The following is an 18,057-nucleotide window of genomic DNA, read 5'->3' on the forward strand; positions in this document are numbered from 1 at the left end:
GTGAAAGATAAGAACGAATTCTTATAACAGGAATAAGTAACGTAAGTAAGTAAATCTCCACCCCTGCTTACAAAAATGGTTTCTTCAAGCGGTCACAGGTCACAGGAGGTCAGATGTCATGTTTTTGGATGGGCTACAATTTCTGGTCGTTTGATTCAGCCGCTGTTTTTACTCGCTCTTTCTCAACCGCCTCAATCAACGCTTCGTTTAAACTAATTAGATAACGTTTTGTAAACCCGGGCGCCGCCAAATCTGACTACAAAGCGATGCAAGGTGGTATTTTTAGCTGGAAAAGCGCCGCATCCGTGGGAAAGTGACCAACCACACCCCTGCCGCGCACACTTGTTCCCAGACACCCTGTCTGGGCCGCACCGTTAGAACGTCACCGCCTTGGGTGGGATTAGAACCGGGAAGGATTTTACCTGGAGGGAAGCAGAGTTTGCGATATGAATCGGTGCGAACATGTCTGATGAAGAGATCCCGGAACACGAGAGAAAGATTGTGACTGAGTTCTGCTATCTGCTGGACAAGTCCAAACAACTGTTCAATGGACTCAGGTAACTAACTGATTCCCCAAGGGAATGAAGATTTGTTTATGTGTGTATGTATGTGTGTGTGTGTGTCTGTGTGTGTGTGTGTGTGTGTGTGTGTGTGTGTGTGTATGTGTGTCTTTGTGTGTGTGTGTGTGTATGTGTGTCTTTGTGTTTGTCTGTGTTTCCGCACTCACAGATGCAGGGTCAGATGTTCTCCACATGCTAGGCACGTCGCATAACCAGATTAACGGATGTATCAATCTGTCAAAAACATTTAATTAATGCTGGAAATAATATAGCGGGAAAGGCAAAGGTGTGGAATCTCACTTTGTTTTTGAAATTCCTGCAGTAACCACAAATTGTAGTTAAAAAGTTGTTCATTCAATGCAGTCATATTGTATATGTACTAAGTTATCACTGTGCAATTTTGCACGTCTAACGTTGGGTAACCTAAATTCGGGATTTTTCCGATAATGGTTGACTGAAATCAATCTAGCAGAACAATAAACCATCCTTTTTTTCTATTATTCTGTCAGTATCATGTACTATCTTTGCACTAATCATATATATGGTAGATTTTGTCTCTAGTCGTGCTGACACCATAATATTTCAACTTGAAACTACCGTCCGCCGCACGCACAATTATGGTGCTGTCGGACAGGGGGGCACATTAATTCGGGAGAGAAGATTCGTCTTGAATATCTTACCGCTAATCACATTTTATACAGCAGCTATTCGTTCCATCCTTGGCTTGAGGAGAGTGCTATGGATATAGACGTGTCCAAGTAAAAAAAATACACGAAAAAACGGCCGTACCGCACACATCAGGCCAGTTCCGGAACAACCCGTGTGTTGAGTCGGTAGAACTTCACTCAAAGTCGGCCCATCGTCATCATCGGGCAACGTGTAACGTTACATTATTCATGGGAAGTTAGCTGGATGCCGTAGCAATGGTAATACTACTATGTCCATGTGTTCCTTGTTGTGTTAGGAGCAAACTTTGAGGAAAATATCTTCCTCAGTCCACTATCACACGCAGCATTTAGACAAAAAGTGTTCCTCACAAACCTTTGTCGTCTGCTTGACAACAGGATTCTGGTTAACAATATGGCGGCGGGAAAATACACGTGCCGTAGGTTGTAGCAACAGAGAGGAGTTTTGATGATTGATCACACTTAGAATCCAGTTGCAGGTTAGCAAAAGAGATTGTAATAAGTTGTCTTATAAATAATTGTGTTTAGCAGGCAGGAGATGTGACATTTGTCTTATAAACCAGCGAACAACCGTGCTGGGTGATTCTCCCAAGAAGCCCCCAGACTCTGTCAATAAGGGACGGAGAGTTTTTGACGTCGCCAACTTCTAATGCATGGTTATCGAAGCTTTTCAGCCAGTGTTCTGAATACGTTAGTCTATCTGCTTTGCATTGCTGGCGTTATAACTGATTTTGCATCTAGCACATATCCCTAAATACCCCGCTTTCGAAAAATCCCGACTTTAAGTACCCCACGAATTTAGGTTACCCAACGTTACATCTGTCACTGTCAGTAAAAATCCTATCAGGGGAAGGTGTGTGTGCTGTGAGGGGTCAATAGACTAGCTATGGATCATCATCATCAGACAGTTGAACATATTTTATCTAATGTTGCACTGCTAATCATACAATGTTATTTTAACGTTATGTACAATATTCAACCTTGTTCAACAATCTTGTTTTCAGATTAACAAATCATACCTAAAATAGTTAGAATTCTAACAAACGTATTGGACTTCTGAACTCCTGTACCGGCCTTTCATGGTTTACTATCCTTCAAAGGAAAAGCCGTAGATATTAGCATTCTGTTTGATAAACTTAAGCCAGCATTTGAGCCAACACACAACCTGATCACTCAGATCAGGACCTGATATGCTCTACTGTGTGTGAGAGGGTTGAAAACCTGCTGTCATAGTTCTGCAGCAGAACCATTGTGATTGTCATTGATATTGGGGTCACCTGAGTTAGTGATAAATTATGGGTTGCTCAAAATACTTAAGTGCCCACCTGCAATCTGTGATTAAGATTTCAATATTTTTTGCAGGTCATAATTAAGATATAAACAACTTTTGATCTAAGGCTAAAAAAGTCAGGACTGTTGGTATGAATCTCAATAAAGCTATGTAGCAGAAAAAAGTTCTGCATCACTTAGTTTTGACTATTGATGTTAAACATGACTTGATTAGGGTATATAAGAGGTCAGAAGGCCCTCAAAATTGTACCAGTTTTCCAAGAAAATGGAAATCACATGTATCCATGACTCTCGTTCAAGGACTTGCCAGAGGAAATATCATAAGGGTCCCGTTAAATAGTTAAAGGGTCTTTTGGGGATAAGTTTGATTTCATTATTTAATCTCCCCTTGCACCTGAAGGACCAGCCATATAATCAATATCATTTGTGTTCCATCTGAACCAAATGTGTCACATGAAATCACCACATTTGTCCCATGTTTGAGATCATAATCTTGTTACCTCTTTGTTGAAAAAATCTATCAATTCTCTAACAAATCAAATGGTAGCATACTCCATTCGTGGCCTTCGTAGATGGTTATTATCCTTGACTTCCATGTGATGACTAATGATGATGATGATGGTGGTGTTGATCTGGACCATTAAGTTGCTGCACAGCGATATCTGACTACACTTTTAGAGAGTTTGAATCTGAGTCAGTTACCGGGTACCGTCAGTGAGGCACCACAAACTGCCTGTGCAGAAACCTGATTGCTCCTTCCTTTGTCTCTGTCCATTAGATTACTCGCCACATCCTTCATAGCATTCTCTTGCCTGTGGTGCAAGAACATCAGTGACTATTGTACATTCACCACAGTTGAGTAGCTCTCCTGGTTGTTGTGTACACAAAATCAGAACCAAGGACATGGAACTGCTCAAGTGCAACGATCGGATAAAAGCTGCATTCTGTGTGAAGTATAGAGGAGTCTGCCCGAGTGTTGTACCAACTAATGCACCCTGTGAATAGTGTTTAATCTGAAGAGGGCCTCTTTGAGTTGGAGAACCCGTAGCCAGGGCCTCTCGTGACCCTCAATCAAGAAGGCACCATTCCCGAGCAAGGGTCACTGATAGTTAACACTTGGCTGGTACAGCTGTGAACTTCCCAATGAATAATGTAGAATAACCAATACATCACTGTGGAAACGCCGGGTGGTAAATATATATGGTGCTGTTGGCAGGGTGAGGCGGTGGAATCAGATTAATGTGGGGGCAACAGGCTGCCAGGTTCAAACGCAGAAATTAATCAAACTCTCCAATCTTATTCTGTTGGTCTCTTCTACCAATGCAGGCAAATAAATGTTTTGCAGGGTAGAGTAAGTCATAGCAATAACAATAATTCAAATTTTTTCTGTCTCTACTACCTGCCGTGTTTATTAATTTAAAAAAAAAAAAGGAGTTTCCATTTTCTTTAGCTGCCAAGTGTAAATGTTGCAGTTGGTCATATTGAGCTCAAAATATACATAAGAACAAGTCATGTAGGTGGTATGTAGACATTTTTTTTAATGTGTCTTGAGACTTTCAAATTAACCCTTAGTTAAAAAAAGTCATATATTCAAAATCATTTTTTTCCTGATTTCTATCCATAGTAAGTTTAGATAACACTATACCATCACATATTGAACATCATGGAGCAAAAATGTGATGTCGTTGTGTGGTGGGAACTCATTGAAAATCTGAGCACTTGGAGGCCAGCCATCATTTCAAATCTTCCGAACATGCACGATTCCGACCGATAAGTCCCGAACGCATCCGAAGAAATAATCACGTGGTCATGGCTCAATGTCCTTGGGCATTGTGACGTCACACGGCCGGAAGTTACCGAAAATTGTAGACAGAAAACGGTTACGGCTGGATTCTGGGCTGATTTTTGGGGGACCCAATAAATAAACTACTCCTTTTGCGGCTTGCTTCTGTGCTATTTTTAAACGCCCAAAGTATGAAATAAAGATGCAGATGTGCTAATATGGGGATGCAAATGTCAATTTCAACCTCACAAAACAGAATTGTTTTCCCCAGAATATTTCAAGTTTTACCCCCTGAAATCGCTTAGGGCACCTTTAACCGTACCTCCTTACTGTTTTTTTACAGAGATTTACCCCAGTATGGCCAGCGTCAGTGGCAGGCGTACTTTGGCAGAACCTTTGATGTCTACACTAAGCTGTGGAAATTCCAGCAACAAAACAGGTACCAGTATTGCCACAAATAACACGGCAAGTTGAACATGTAAAGGACACAAACATACACACTCTTGCACTTTGAAGACATTGTCAAGATAAGCCCTATGTAAACATTTACTTGTGAAGAACCAGTTTTATTTCTTTCTTCAACCTGTAACTAAGGAGGCTTGATAACACCTTGCTGTAACATACTGCGGCAGCTTTTGTTAGTTTCCTACCTTTATTGTCTTCTTAAAATATGATTTTCATCATTTTTTTCTCACACTCTTAAACAGTTCGGCAAACCCTCTCTGTAGCCTTTTGACACCAAAGTTGTGTTGGTTAGGAGGCCACCAGTAGTAGGTGGCAGGGAGAGGGTTTGTAATACTTGAATTGGAGACCGTCCAAAGTTTTACCTATATGTGTGACAGTCTGCTCAAATGTCAATATTTTTGGCCCGCTCACAATGTTCCATTCATAAATCAGAACAATAGCATGAATGATGATCAGACACTCTGTTTACCTTAGTCTACCTGGTCCAGAAAAGTGTGTTATCCTTTGGGTCGTGTTTCAATCTCACCTGGACAGGTGACACCTGGTACAAAACAGGTAACACGTACACCTGGACCTAGTTTTTCTCTTCCTATGTCCCTATATTTAGGCCACATTTCGTCTTTGTTTTCCACCTTAAGTTTTTGCAACGAATGTCAAAGTCTCCTGTTTTTTTACACTGTCGTATTCCTTACTTTGGAAGGACAAATGTTTTTGTTAGGATGTTAGTTTAGCAACTGCAGGCCGAAGTCGCGGGTAAAGGTGACGCTTAAGTTAACAAAGTAACTGAATATTCCATAACAAGACAAGTCAAGGGTTCTGCCTGAGCACACAGTGCTGGGTGATCACAAACATTGTGGTGCTTTGAAGCAGGAATGTTGAAGAGTAGGTTTACAATATTTAGGGTTAAGTTGACTGAAGACGCAGGTATAAATGAAGGTCTTGTGGTACCAGCAGTAACATGCGGGCTTTTTGTTTGCTCAGAGGATTTGCAGGGGCTTATACATGTATATAATTAAGTGGCTTGAATTTTTCTCTTCGAACATCAAATCCTAGGTTTTGTCATAGACGTATTTAGTAGAACTTTATGCTTCCAACTTAAAGTTTTCTAAGAGACAATTTCTTTTTTGAGCGAATTTTATATTTCTTGATGTATGTTATGGTAATTTTTCACCAAAACATTTGGCTTTGTAGTCAACCTGTAAGAACATGATATAGCCAGTATGTCAATAAATGCTATTCAAAAAGATGCAACTGAAGTAAAATGATTCATTTTTACTCTATTTAGTGCTTTATTTCAAGTTTCCTTTTACACTAGCAAAATAGACTTACATGTACAACATAATACCTGCATGTAACATTGTTTGATTCTTTTGATCATGCTTTGATATATGAATTCTCCCTGGGCTTCACTCTAATCACATTACAATTCTTTTATAGCCTTATTATCTCCGCAGTACCTAAATAATTCAGGCCACCAGAGATACAAACACACTACAAACAGAATCAGTGTTCTGACAGACAGACTAATTGGCTTAGCAAATCAGCTGAAGAAAAAGTTGGCCAAAGGTCGATGTGGAATTGGTATTTTTGGCAGAGCCTGGACATAGTTGATGAAATTGGGTTGCTGAATATGCATATGGTCAATACTATTGAGTTACTGGTCATCAATATTGATATTAGTCTAAAATAGGTATTTTTAGATTGTCAGCCCAAGAAAAAATAATATTTTTGTTCTGATCGTTTTCTTTGTCTTATCAAATATACAAGAATGAAAATCTAGGATTGGCAGAATATAATGTGACTTTCCTTTTATTTCAAGCCTTTACTAAAACAAAGTTTATCCACAAACTTTCACCAACATTAGATTAGTAATATTATACATGCATTAGCATGTTTGAGTACAAAAGTTACAGTTATGCATGCACACATGATGTACATGTATTATAAACACTTGTATAATTTTATCGGGTGGGCAGTACCCTGACCAACATCATGCTCCTATTGGTCTGCCCAACTAACTGCATTTGGGGAACATCAGCCCCTGACAGCAAGAGATTGTACATGCGTAACACAGGCTGAGGTGGGCAGGTGTAGTAATGCAGTTAGATGTATCAAGTTCACATCTGAAGGTTAAGGCAGTGTGTAAACAGTTCTACCCAGAGCCTGTGTATGGAGTCTGTAAATGGCCTCTTTGTTCAGCGGCAACGTCTGGAAAAATGTCAACATCTGGACCAATGGCCAAGGCGTGGAAAGTCTTTTTCCATTTTTGAAGATCAAGATGATTTGGGGAGGAAACCGAATTGATCAAAAAATGTTTCAGAATATTTTCCCTTTTTCTTTTTGGATGGTAGTAGAACAGATCTGAAAATGTTAGAAGGACTTAAGAACCTTCTTTGTTTTCCCTTGTCTTTGGAAATAAAAGTCTTGTCCTTCAAAATGACTTTATCACAATGGGTAGGGCTCAAATTACATTGTTTGGTAAAGGTGCACAGGTATAGATGAGGTAATCCAAGCCCTAACAAATTGATGAACATCATCATTAGGATACTGGTACTGAGCGTTCATCTATGATGACTTAGACTTTTTGTAATTACATTTCTGTTCTCTCCCAGACAAGTCCTGGATACAAGATATGGTCTGAAGAGATGGCAGATCGGAGAGATTGCCTCCAAGATAGGCCAACTGTACTACCATTACTAGTGAGTACTGTGCTACCATTACTAGTGAGTACTGTACTACCATTACTAGTGAGTACTGTACTACCATTACTAGTGAGTACTGTACTACCATTACTAGTGAGTACTGTACTACCATTACTAGTGAGTACTGTACTACCATTACTAGTGAGTATTGTACTACCATTGCTAGTGAGTACTCTCAAATAGTGCTTTGAAATCTAGAGCAGCATTCTGTCAAAATGAATTGAAGAGTACTTAGCGTTACTTATTCTGGATTAAGCAATGAAGACTATCCTAGCCTAACCATAGGTTTTTCTAAGAAAATGTGCAAGGAGGAGCATTGTGCAAGTGGAGCGACTAAGCAGGGTGGTGGTGTGGAAGGATGGAGTTGTAGAGAATTTTAAGTTGCAATGGGGCATTCTTAGGCTTCCTTACTTCCATGTGTGGCACAAAGAAGTTTCCCTATTGTTGGCAGCACTATAAGCAACCCCTAAGGTCCTGATTTCTGATGAATAATCAGTGTTCCATCCTCCAGCCTCCGGACCAGTGAGACCAACTATCTCCACGAGTCGTTCTCCTTCTACTCCGCCATCCGCATGCGAGCCTACTACTCCAAGGCCAACAAGGAAGACAAGTAAGTCACACCAAGTGGACAGCCTGGAGGATAACGGAATTCTCTTCATTAAAGTGCATTTCAGTATAGCATATCAATTATCATAAAAGCCCTTTTCTTACAAAAAAAGATGGATGGAGTGTAACACGGTAACTGAACAATGTGCCATGAAACTCCTGATAGCTAAAATATCAAAAGAACTACATGTATGCAGCCCAATTATAAGTTTTCCTCATTATCATACTAGTGATATGTGAACCAGGTTCTGATTTTCAAAATTATCTGCCAAATATCATAACAATCCATCCATGACTTCTTGAGTTATGCTGTTTACAAACACACATACTCACACACCCAAATCCATAACATTCTTGACATAGGTATATATGTGTAATGTTAAGTATAGTTTGTATCCTGTTTGTCTGCAGGCCGGATCTGATGGTGAAGAAGCTGAGATACTACGCCAGGTTCATCGTGGTCTGTCTGTTACTCAACAAAACCCACCTGGTCAGGGACCTGGTCAGGGTAAGGTCTCACTGCTGCCATTAACGTTAATCCGCTGGGTTACATAAATCCTACTCTCTAAGCAGAGCATGGGTTTCGGCTGGTTTTTGGTGTTTTTAGGCATTTTTGTCGGGCTTTCTACTTTGTCATCTTTTTTTTGTCTTGCCAACCCAAGGCTAGACAAAAAAAGATGACAAAGTAGAAAGCCCGACAAAAATGCCTAAAAACACCAAAGACCAGCCGAAACCCATGCTCTGCTTGGAGAGTACATAAATCCATCGCCTTACAAAACAGTGGGTTTGGGAGATCTCTAGTGCAGCACCCCCAGGTATGCACAGTTTAGATATACAGGAGTGCATTATACTGGGGGATGTTGGGTTGGAGATCTGTTTGGACGTATCTTTTTAGGGTGGTGGAATTATGTACCCTGGCAGAATTATGTATACTTAGTAGATATTAGACTATTTCTTACATTTAGAGGTGCCATGCTAAAAAACATTCATTGACTATGTGACATCTACTTGCATATTGCAATATTTGTATTTCAGATCTTTTGATTGCTTATGTATTTTCATGTAGTTTATTTTTTATTGTGTGATAATTAGGCAATTTTTAACTGTACAACATTAGTACTGTACTACATTATGCAAGAACAAATACCTTATTCATGAATGAGAATCATGCAGTCAATAGATGTATAACATTACATTTCTTGTTTTATCAAGGATTATCTAAATGCCACAAAACTATTTTTACTCACAATGTGTACATGTAAATATTTCCCTATCAAAGAAACAAAATCAATATCAGATCCTGTTTCCAACACATAGTCATAAAAATTTGACATTTCTTTCAACCTCACACACATGCCCTGATGCACTTACTGTAAAAGCGATGTATTTTTTAGAAATCGTTTAATTTCAATTTGTGCAGTGTTCATTCATTTTCTTATAAAACTATTCAGAATTTAAGGTAATAATAAGATTTTACAGACCAGATAGTCCAGGAAAGTGTGCTTTCTGGCAGCTTACTTGCCACTACAAAATCACTTAATGAGATGTGCAGTTGTATAGCCCCTACAGGTCGATGTATTTTACAGTACTATAGTGAAGAAATTTCTACAAATGAATTGTGTTTTCCTTGAAGGAGTTGTCCAAGCAAATCCAAGACTACGGGAGCACCTACGACCCAGGTGACCAGCTGGAGTGGTCACTGGTACTGGGGGAGGTCCAGGCTTTTCTGGATGCCGAGCCGCTGGTAATCCTGGACACGGAGTCGTCCCCCGTCACAATATCCCAGCGCCTGCAGAAGGACACCGTGCCGCCACTGGAACCAGGCACTGAAGTCAGACTCACTCTACAGGAGGTCATCATCGTGGGCAACAGGAAGGACCAGGTCAGTGTGGTCTGAAAAGGTTAAGGTAAACTTTAAGGTAGTCTCCTAGCTTTTTTGAGGCCGTAGGGGCAGTGGGTTGTTATCCACTGTGTCTAGGGCAGGGTATTAGCAGGTAGAGCCCAACCCTCTTCTTCCACTGCCTTTTACATCGGAGTCCCCAACCGAAGTCAGGTACCCATTTTTACACCTTTTTACCTTGAAGAATCAGCTGAGAGAGCAGAAAAGGCTGGCACCCAGGCTATTCTTTACACAAAACCAAGAGACATTTACCTGCCAACATTTTTTGTAGTTTTTATGCCACATGTACCTTCCTCAGGGTAATTCTGACTGGTTCTACTTCCCACTGCTAGGTGGCGCTGCAGTGGCTGCGGCCCAAAACATGACTAAGCTTGTAACATTGGGGTTCAAGCGCCACTGACTGACCAGTCTAACTGGTCCAGACCCTTTAGCCTAATGGTTAGCATGTGCGGTCTGTGGACTGGAAGGCCCGGGTTCAATCCCCGGGAGCCAGGAGACTGTTCTAACCCCACTGTTACAATATGTCCCCCCATCAAATGTATATAGATGGATATATTTTTTTCTTTGTTGAACCTACAGGTGAAGTTTAGTGAGCTGACAGTGGACATGTTCAGGATGCTGCAGACATTGGAGCGGGAGCCAGAGGGCCTGGATGCAACAGAGCAGGCAGCTAACGGTGCTCAGATGGAGAAGGAAGGGGAAACAGTGGAGGTAAACAACAACAATTAAACAGAAATTTCTTGGGACACCCTATCTTGATGTGTCCTAGGCCTCAAGATGTATGAAAAAAACAATGAATCAGTGTTTGAATTTGCTAATATGTGTTTATTTGAAACTTTATAATATGCTGAATCACGTACACTTCCCACTACAGAGTGAAGACAACATAGCGGGGAAGAGAGAGAACCCTCACAAGTACCTTCTGTACAAACCCACCTTCAGCCAACTCTACACCTTCCTGGCTTCAGGATTCAAGGTGTGTAGGGAGAAGGGAAAAAGGCAAAAGGCTTTGATTCAATTTGCAATTTAACATCATCATTCAAAGTAAAAACTGTCTTTGATTTGATTTATCTGACACATTTTTTACATGATTGTCAGGAGCTGCCCCCAGATGGAGTCATGTTGGTGTACCTGTCCTCAACTGGGTCTACAGGGTGTTCTAAACCAGAGGATGAAGGTACGGGTATCATACTGTACACGGTACTGTAATTTTTGCTTACTTTTGCAGTGGTTTTATTTTGAATTAGAAGGGGAAAGCAGGTTTATGCTGTGTTATGAATTTTCAGTTAAAACAATACAGTGACAGTGTAAACCAGTCAGAATTGCCTTGAGGAAGGTGACAGATGGACACTGAAACGTCGGTCGAATAAATCAATTGGTTGTGTAAAAAGAGTCTTTTTATTCAGTAGTCATATAAATTTTTTTTTTTTATAAGGGAGACGAATTCGCAGTGTCATGAATTTACGGTACAGTGGCCACTGAAAAAAAAACGTGAAAAATCACTGCAAAAGTTTCAAGATTTACAATAGATTTGGTATGATAGTAACATGATATGACACCTAAATAGTGTATAATGTTACGCAAACATTGTATTCTGTATTATAATACATTTATCCTCCCCTCAATTTTAAAAATTAGGTGAACACTTATGGATAGTTGGATCACTTGTCAATATGACTTATGTGACAATATGTCAGAAAGCTGTACCTGTTCACCCCCGTAATCCCTAATGGTTCATCCCTCCCCAGGTGCGTATGACTTCGGCGGGGTCCTGACCAACAGCAGGAAGGAGGGGGAGGAGCTCATGAAGAAGTCCAAGCTGCTGAAGGACATGCACTGGTCAGGAAACATTCATCTTAATTATCCACTGAACAAATTACAACCAAATGAACCACATTATCTATAGCATAAATCCTTGTGCCATGTAGCACTGGCCATAGTCACTTAAAGTGGCCATACTGTCTTAGATAGAGCAGGTGATTGTTTAAGGAAAAGGTTGTGTGTAAAGCAGAACTTTGCTCACTATTGAAGGACAGGGCTGAGTGGAGAAGAAGAACCCATTGTCTCCGTGTTGACGTCGTTAGATGTCCCCATTCAAGGTTCAAGGTTATGAATGTACATTATAGTAGTGAAAAACCTTACCATTTTCCTTTCATCTCAATTGAAATAACATGGTTAATGGTGCTTCTTTGTTGTTTTCCTGTAGTCTCCACCCGGGTGACCTGTACCCCTTCACAAGGAAGCCTCTGTTCCTGGTGGTGGACAGTGAGAACAGTGAGGTGTTCAAGGTGAGGCTGTTGTTCTATGTACAGAGCAGTAGTGGTTTAAGTATGAACACTTTTAAACAAAGTAAACAGGTAAGACCATTTTCTACGTACAAAGCAATAGTGGGTTAAGTATTTGAAGACTCTTTTCACTATATCAAAGGTAAAGGCATGCAACTTATTAGAAGTCATCTTTAAGTGAGATTGTCACCTACGGAATTATGTTTCCATGTAGCTTCTATATGTCATGCAACAGGTGCCAAGCCATGTTAAGTGATGACAATTCCACATTTTATCCCCAGAACATGCCCAACCTGTTTGGCCAGCCCCGGGTATGTCTTCTGTCTCCTATTGTCGTTCCCGCAGAGGTTGTAGGTGAGATCTTAGGACTGTTTTCAGACTTTAACAAAACATAAAGGCTCACTTTAGAAATGATTAATTGTATACTATGATATGCATTTTTGATATCTGTAGTTTGTTTTGTTACAATACTTCAGCCATATGACTTTGATAAAAAAAACTGATTTACATGATCACTCTCTTACTTATCTTATTTTACCTCGTACCCAGATGAAATAGCCAAGGGTAGCCTGTTTACCCTGTTCCTGCACTGCCCCCTGACCGGCCTCCTCACCATCTGTAAGCTGTCGGACATTCCCATTGCATCCTGGGAGCGTGCCCAGAGGCAGGTGGGAAGGATCCTGGAGGAGATCGCCAGACTGATGATGGGATGCAGGAACGTGGGTGAGTAGTGTCATGGGTGGGGAACGTGGGTGAGTAGTGTCATGGGTGGGGAGCGTGGGTGGGTTAATGTCTTGGTGGATAACGTGGGTGAGTAATGTCAAAGGTGGGGAACGTGGGTGAGTAATTTCATGGGTGAGGAATGTAGGTGAGTAGTGCCATGGGTGGTGAGTGTAGGTTTGTTACAGTTGTATATCATGGGTGGGGAACATGGGTAAGGGGCCTCATTTTTAGTAACATGGGTGAGTTATGTCATGGGTTGAAAACATGGGTGGGTGACATCATTGGTGAGGATTATTTGTGCATTACTTGTTTATTGTGGGTCGGGAACATGAATGCCATGGGTTATGTCATAGGTGAGTAACATGGGTAAGTTACATGGGTAATTTGCAAACGAGATGGATAACCTCTTGTAAGTTAACTGATCTCCAAAGAAAGTTATTATTTCAGAGTCTGGATACAAAAGTTCTAAGCCATAATCTTCTATCTGTGAAAAATAAAAAGCCTGAATTTTCTCCCCTGAATGTTTCAGATGGGATGTACCACCAGTTCTATGGAGATGAGTTCCTCCGGCTGCTGTTGCTGCGGTTTGTGTTCTGTTACTGCGTCTTCAGACTGCACAGGGCCTTCAAGGTAAGATCACAAACTTGATTATATTACTTTGATGTCATATGTATGCCACTACTACAAAGCAATGAGGTGATAAAATCTTGTACAAAGCTATGAAATTTATTTTGGCCCAAAAATGTTAATTCTTAGCTTGAGAGTGAGTAGCATTTGCAGGTTCATTGTACCAGGGATTTTCCCTTAGCTTTCTGGAATTATTCACGGTTGTCGTGTATTGTTCCCAGGGCCCGGCATACTACCCCCAGTGCCACCCCGAGCTGCCGAAGAACGAGGTTCTGGAGGCGCTGACGGTGCAGAAACAGCTGCTGGACCTGGCCTCCACCCTGGACATCAGAGCCATGTTCTACGAGATAGACGAGTCTCTAGAGTAACAGGATAATCTCTTATATAGTAACCAGGATGTTTGACCTTTGACCTACAGAAGTGTAAACTGTATGAACAAAAGTTTCATCCTTGGTTTTCAACAGCTTGTAACAAGCTGGAGGTAAATGTCAATCTTTCATTGTCAATTAAAGAACTCTTTGTTCCTCAAGTTTGGAAGAGCATCCAATATTCATTGGACATCAGAGCCATGTTCTATGAGATAGATGAGTCTCTAGAGTAAGGGCATGAATTCTAATATAGAACCAGGATGTTTGACCTATGGAAGTGTAAATTGTATGAAGATAAGTTTCAAACTTGTTTCTCAACAGCTTGTAGCAAGCTGGGAATAAATGTCAATTTTTCATTGTCAATTAAAAAGACTCTTTGTCAAGTTTGGAACAAAACTATCCATAGAAGTCTGAGCTTCCACAAGTCACCTTTGGAGGCCAAAGGACATGGTTTTTTTCATTCATTCAGTTAGGATGAGTTGAGTTATCTTGCCAGCAACAGTACATGACAGTTTGAAGGAGCTTGTTGCCCTGGTGTATGCACATGAATAGGTGCAATTTGATTTCATGGCAGAAGAAACCCTTTAGTCCACAAACCAGCATTGAGACAGAATAGGATAGCCTAGAACTCTATCCATATAGGTAGTTACGAGTTTGTTCTTGTGGAATTTTTTAGTTCATCTCACATATGACATGACCACATCTTTAGCTTTTGTTGCTGAAGGCTGCACTAAAAGCTTTGTTAAATTGCTTGTAAATGAATGAATGGGTCTTGTTTGTACATTTCAGTCTTTGTCCAAGATAAAGACAGGTTGTCCGGTAGATATTTATAATCCCAAACTTTCTACATGTCTGACTGTACCTACTACATTAAGCCATCATACATGTCCCCATATACCTCCTGCATGTGGTGAAACTCAGAAATTCTAGATCACATAATTCATGTCTACCATTAAAATAGGATAGATTTGTCCCATTGATGTTTAGCTATAGATAGGTAGTACCGCGTAAGTAGATAGGGAAAAGTCTGAAGTGTTCGCTGTAAGTATTTGCTGTTGATAGAAGGTATTTATTGATGTTGTTAAGACACGTACTGTTGTACATATAGATATATCTATATATATTGCTGTGTTGCAAAGCCATGTATTGCTGTGCCAAATGAACATTTGTTGCCAATACCCTTCCTTTCAAGTATGACGGATATTCTCATATAAAAAACATGATAGATATGATATCGTGTGAGTTAGTACTGCTCTAGACTGCTACATTTTTGTAAGCCTGTGGTAGCTAGAGGAGTTTCGTAGTGGCTAGATGGTTCATTACAGTCTAGAGTCATGTTACAATCTTTGTAACTAATTTCAACGATTAAGAATTTATAACGCTGAAGTCCGTCTGTTGAAATATTTTTTTTGTAGCAAAGTTTATGAATTAGATACTAAAATAAGTCATGGATAGACTAACTGACTGTCTGAGCTAGTTTGAGAGTTTGTAACATATACATGTATTGTTTGGATATTACTGTCTTGTATGTCATTTTCAGCCTGTCACAAGATGTAACAGTAATGCTGATTGGACTATTCCCACCTAAATCAAAATGCAATGGCTGTCTGGATTTGATTTGATACTATCCCCACCTAGATTGGATGATTCCAAATGAAGCTCATGATTTTGACTTCTTCAAAAGCCTTTGTATAACTCTTTTATAACAATTCTATGAAGTTTAGTTGTTTGGTTGGAAAAGGTATATTTTAGACATGTCTATTTTCTATTATTTGCTGCATTTGAAGGTTTTATTGGAAACTTAAGGCCACTTTTACTCAAAGCTACATTCCTATATTTTCTTAAGAGGCACTTTTTAAGTTGTATTATTATTAAGTAGTGATAGTCTCAATACTGGTTCCTATATGTTCAAAGTTTGTATAATCATATTCATTGTTATTATGTGATGCTTACCTGATTTCTGCTTACCTGGCTATTTTCATATATGTTGTTTATAATGTTCTGTATGTATTTAGTATACAGACTTATATGTATCTCACTGTTATGTACTTATTTTGTTCTGATATATGTTCTATTTTTTCAACATTGTATCACATTTTCCTTCAAGAGAGTCCTTCAAAAGCATTTCGATGATCTTCAAGCATTCAGTACTTGTGGTTCGACCACATTGTTTAGGTACTGTTTTGTTGTATGTTTTTACATCATATTTTGCTTAACCAAAGACAATTTTGTTTCACCAGTAATTACAATTAAAGATCTGGCTATTGTAGGTGTAGCATTGGAGCTGTATAGACCAACAGATTCAATATTGGCTTGAAACCTTCATCTTTATGACATGTATTTACATTGTTGTTACATTTTATTCTGTTCATGTTTGTGACTACAATACTTACCAACCAATGCCAATCCGTTTCTTTACACAAGAAAAATATCACGCTTTTTTACAATCTCGTTAGCTTTGCCAATTGTTCATTAAAATAAAAACATTGAGATATCAAATCACCAACATCCAGGGGTCTTTTCTATGATTTGTGACTAGATAGACAATTATGGTCTTCTTCACTCACTGGCCAGATCTTAGGTATCAAGGTTCTTCGTACAGGACATATACCAGTCAGTATTGCTCTGGGGAAGGTGGCAGAGGGACCACCGAAATGATGGAAAGTGATTAGTATTGGTTGTGCACAAATTCTCATTGATTCACCAACCTGATGAAACTTTTCACCGATATATTGATAAATCCTCTCAGTTTATCATAATTAGTTTGATGGCATGTTTACATTGACATAGTTTACCCCTTTGTTCTTTTGGGTGTTACTGTTAGGACCAGAAGTGAAATAGGCAGTCTGTGGAAGTAGTGTAAAACGTTGGAGCCGTGTCGGGGGTTCTTGGCAGACAAAATGATTGATAAGCTTGCAGCCAACAAACCTATGACCGTTAGGGATACAGGTTGATATCATGTAAAATAAAAGTTTCATGTTGTCTTTTAGAGTTCGGTTGTACTCCTTTGCGTTTGCCTAATGTGTCTCCGTCTCTTATTTCTCATCTCCACGGGTCACCTCGGTAAGGTAGAGCCCAATTCTTCAAAGTCAGGCCAGGATCAAGCTTTCATAGCGCTAGAAGCTTGTGATCTTTCGAGCCAAATGGAAGGCAGACTTGACGTATGTCATGGATAGGGAGCTGTTATTATAACAAGTCAAGTTTATTGCACAACAATTGCATCAGCCAATGTACGGCAAATAACATGGAATATTAACAACTACAAACTATTCATACTAGTGTACTAACCTAACATCATTACTCGATACATAATATAATGGATAACACGAGATTCCAGTGCGCGGCCATGCTCCGAGTATAATGTAACATCTAAAAGTTCTGTTTGTGGTCTGATCATGTATCCTGTTTTTAACCAAATGATCTGAGTGTGCAACATCAGTATTAAACAAGAGCCACTAAACAAGCAACTCTGATAAACTATTCTTATTGCGTCTAGCACATCACAAAGGATTATTTTCACGATGAAACAGCTGCTAGATAACAGACAAGTCTACATGGGTAAATGATCATAATTAGGATATTCATTGATGATGACGAATGTAATGACAACAAGTAAACGCAGGACATTGTAAAATAAACAACAAATTATTGGTCTTTCATCAGGAGGTAGTTAATCTTTGTTTCAATGAAAGTTTATCAATATGACGCCAAAGGATATACAGTATTACATCGTTAACTCCGCATTTACACATTTTTTAAAATGAAAATTTCATCCATCGGTAGACAAACAGGCAAAAGATCACTGCATTAGCTCAACGTCATCTTTACGTAAGATCTTAACGTAAGATAGAATTCAACTTTGGGTGCGGAAGCCGTTCAGAAAGGGACAATTACAGGCACTGTACAGTCGACCACCTCTATTGACAAAACGCAAAGGAAGCATATCATTCATGACCATGTTGTATGTTGTAAAATGTCTTAAATATCATTCTTCATTTTAAGTGGTCGTATTTCTTCGAAATCAAAGCCGATTTAACCTAAAAAAATTCGAACCCCTTTCCG

The 18,057-nt window shown here is 39.6% G+C and overlaps 1 protein-coding gene across 1 annotated transcript; it reads left to right on the plus strand.

Moving 5' to 3' along the window:
• Positions 1-99: 99 nt before the first annotated feature.
• Positions 100-16,501, plus strand: LOC136441499 (protein SCAI-like). Its single transcript, XM_066437810.1, has 15 exons — positions 100-557; positions 4,663-4,758; positions 7,397-7,483; positions 7,998-8,096; positions 8,504-8,600; positions 9,726-9,974; positions 10,572-10,703; positions 10,867-10,968; positions 11,091-11,169; positions 11,741-11,831; positions 12,199-12,280; positions 12,559-12,631; positions 12,827-13,000; positions 13,530-13,630; positions 13,849-16,501. The coding sequence occupies exons 1-15, from the start codon at positions 463-465 to the stop codon at positions 13,993-13,995; spliced, it is 1,704 nt and encodes a 567-aa protein (XP_066293907.1). The 5' UTR covers positions 100-462; the 3' UTR covers positions 13,996-16,501.
• Positions 16,502-18,057: the final 1,556 nt, after the last annotated feature.

Source organism: Branchiostoma lanceolatum, chromosome 9, assembly GCF_035083965.1.
Source record: "Branchiostoma lanceolatum isolate klBraLanc5 chromosome 9, klBraLanc5.hap2, whole genome shotgun sequence".
Taxonomy (NCBI): domain Eukaryota; kingdom Metazoa; phylum Chordata; class Leptocardii; order Amphioxiformes; family Branchiostomatidae; genus Branchiostoma; species Branchiostoma lanceolatum.

What these genes read in the sequence shown, in the direction of transcription:
- LOC136441499 (XM_066437810.1), top strand. Translation starts at nt 463, where the DNA reads ATGTCTGATGAAGAGATCCCGGAACACGAGAGAAAGATTGTGACTGAG. An exon ending in AAGGCCAACAAGGAAGACAA is followed by an intron (nt 8,097 to 8,503) that starts GTAAGTCACACC and finishes GTTTGTCTGCAG; the next exon opens with GCCGGATCTGATGGTGAAGA. An exon ending in GATGGGATGCAGGAACGTGG is followed by an intron (nt 13,001 to 13,529) that starts GTGAGTAGTGTC and finishes TGAATGTTTCAG; the next exon opens with ATGGGATGTACCACCAGTTC.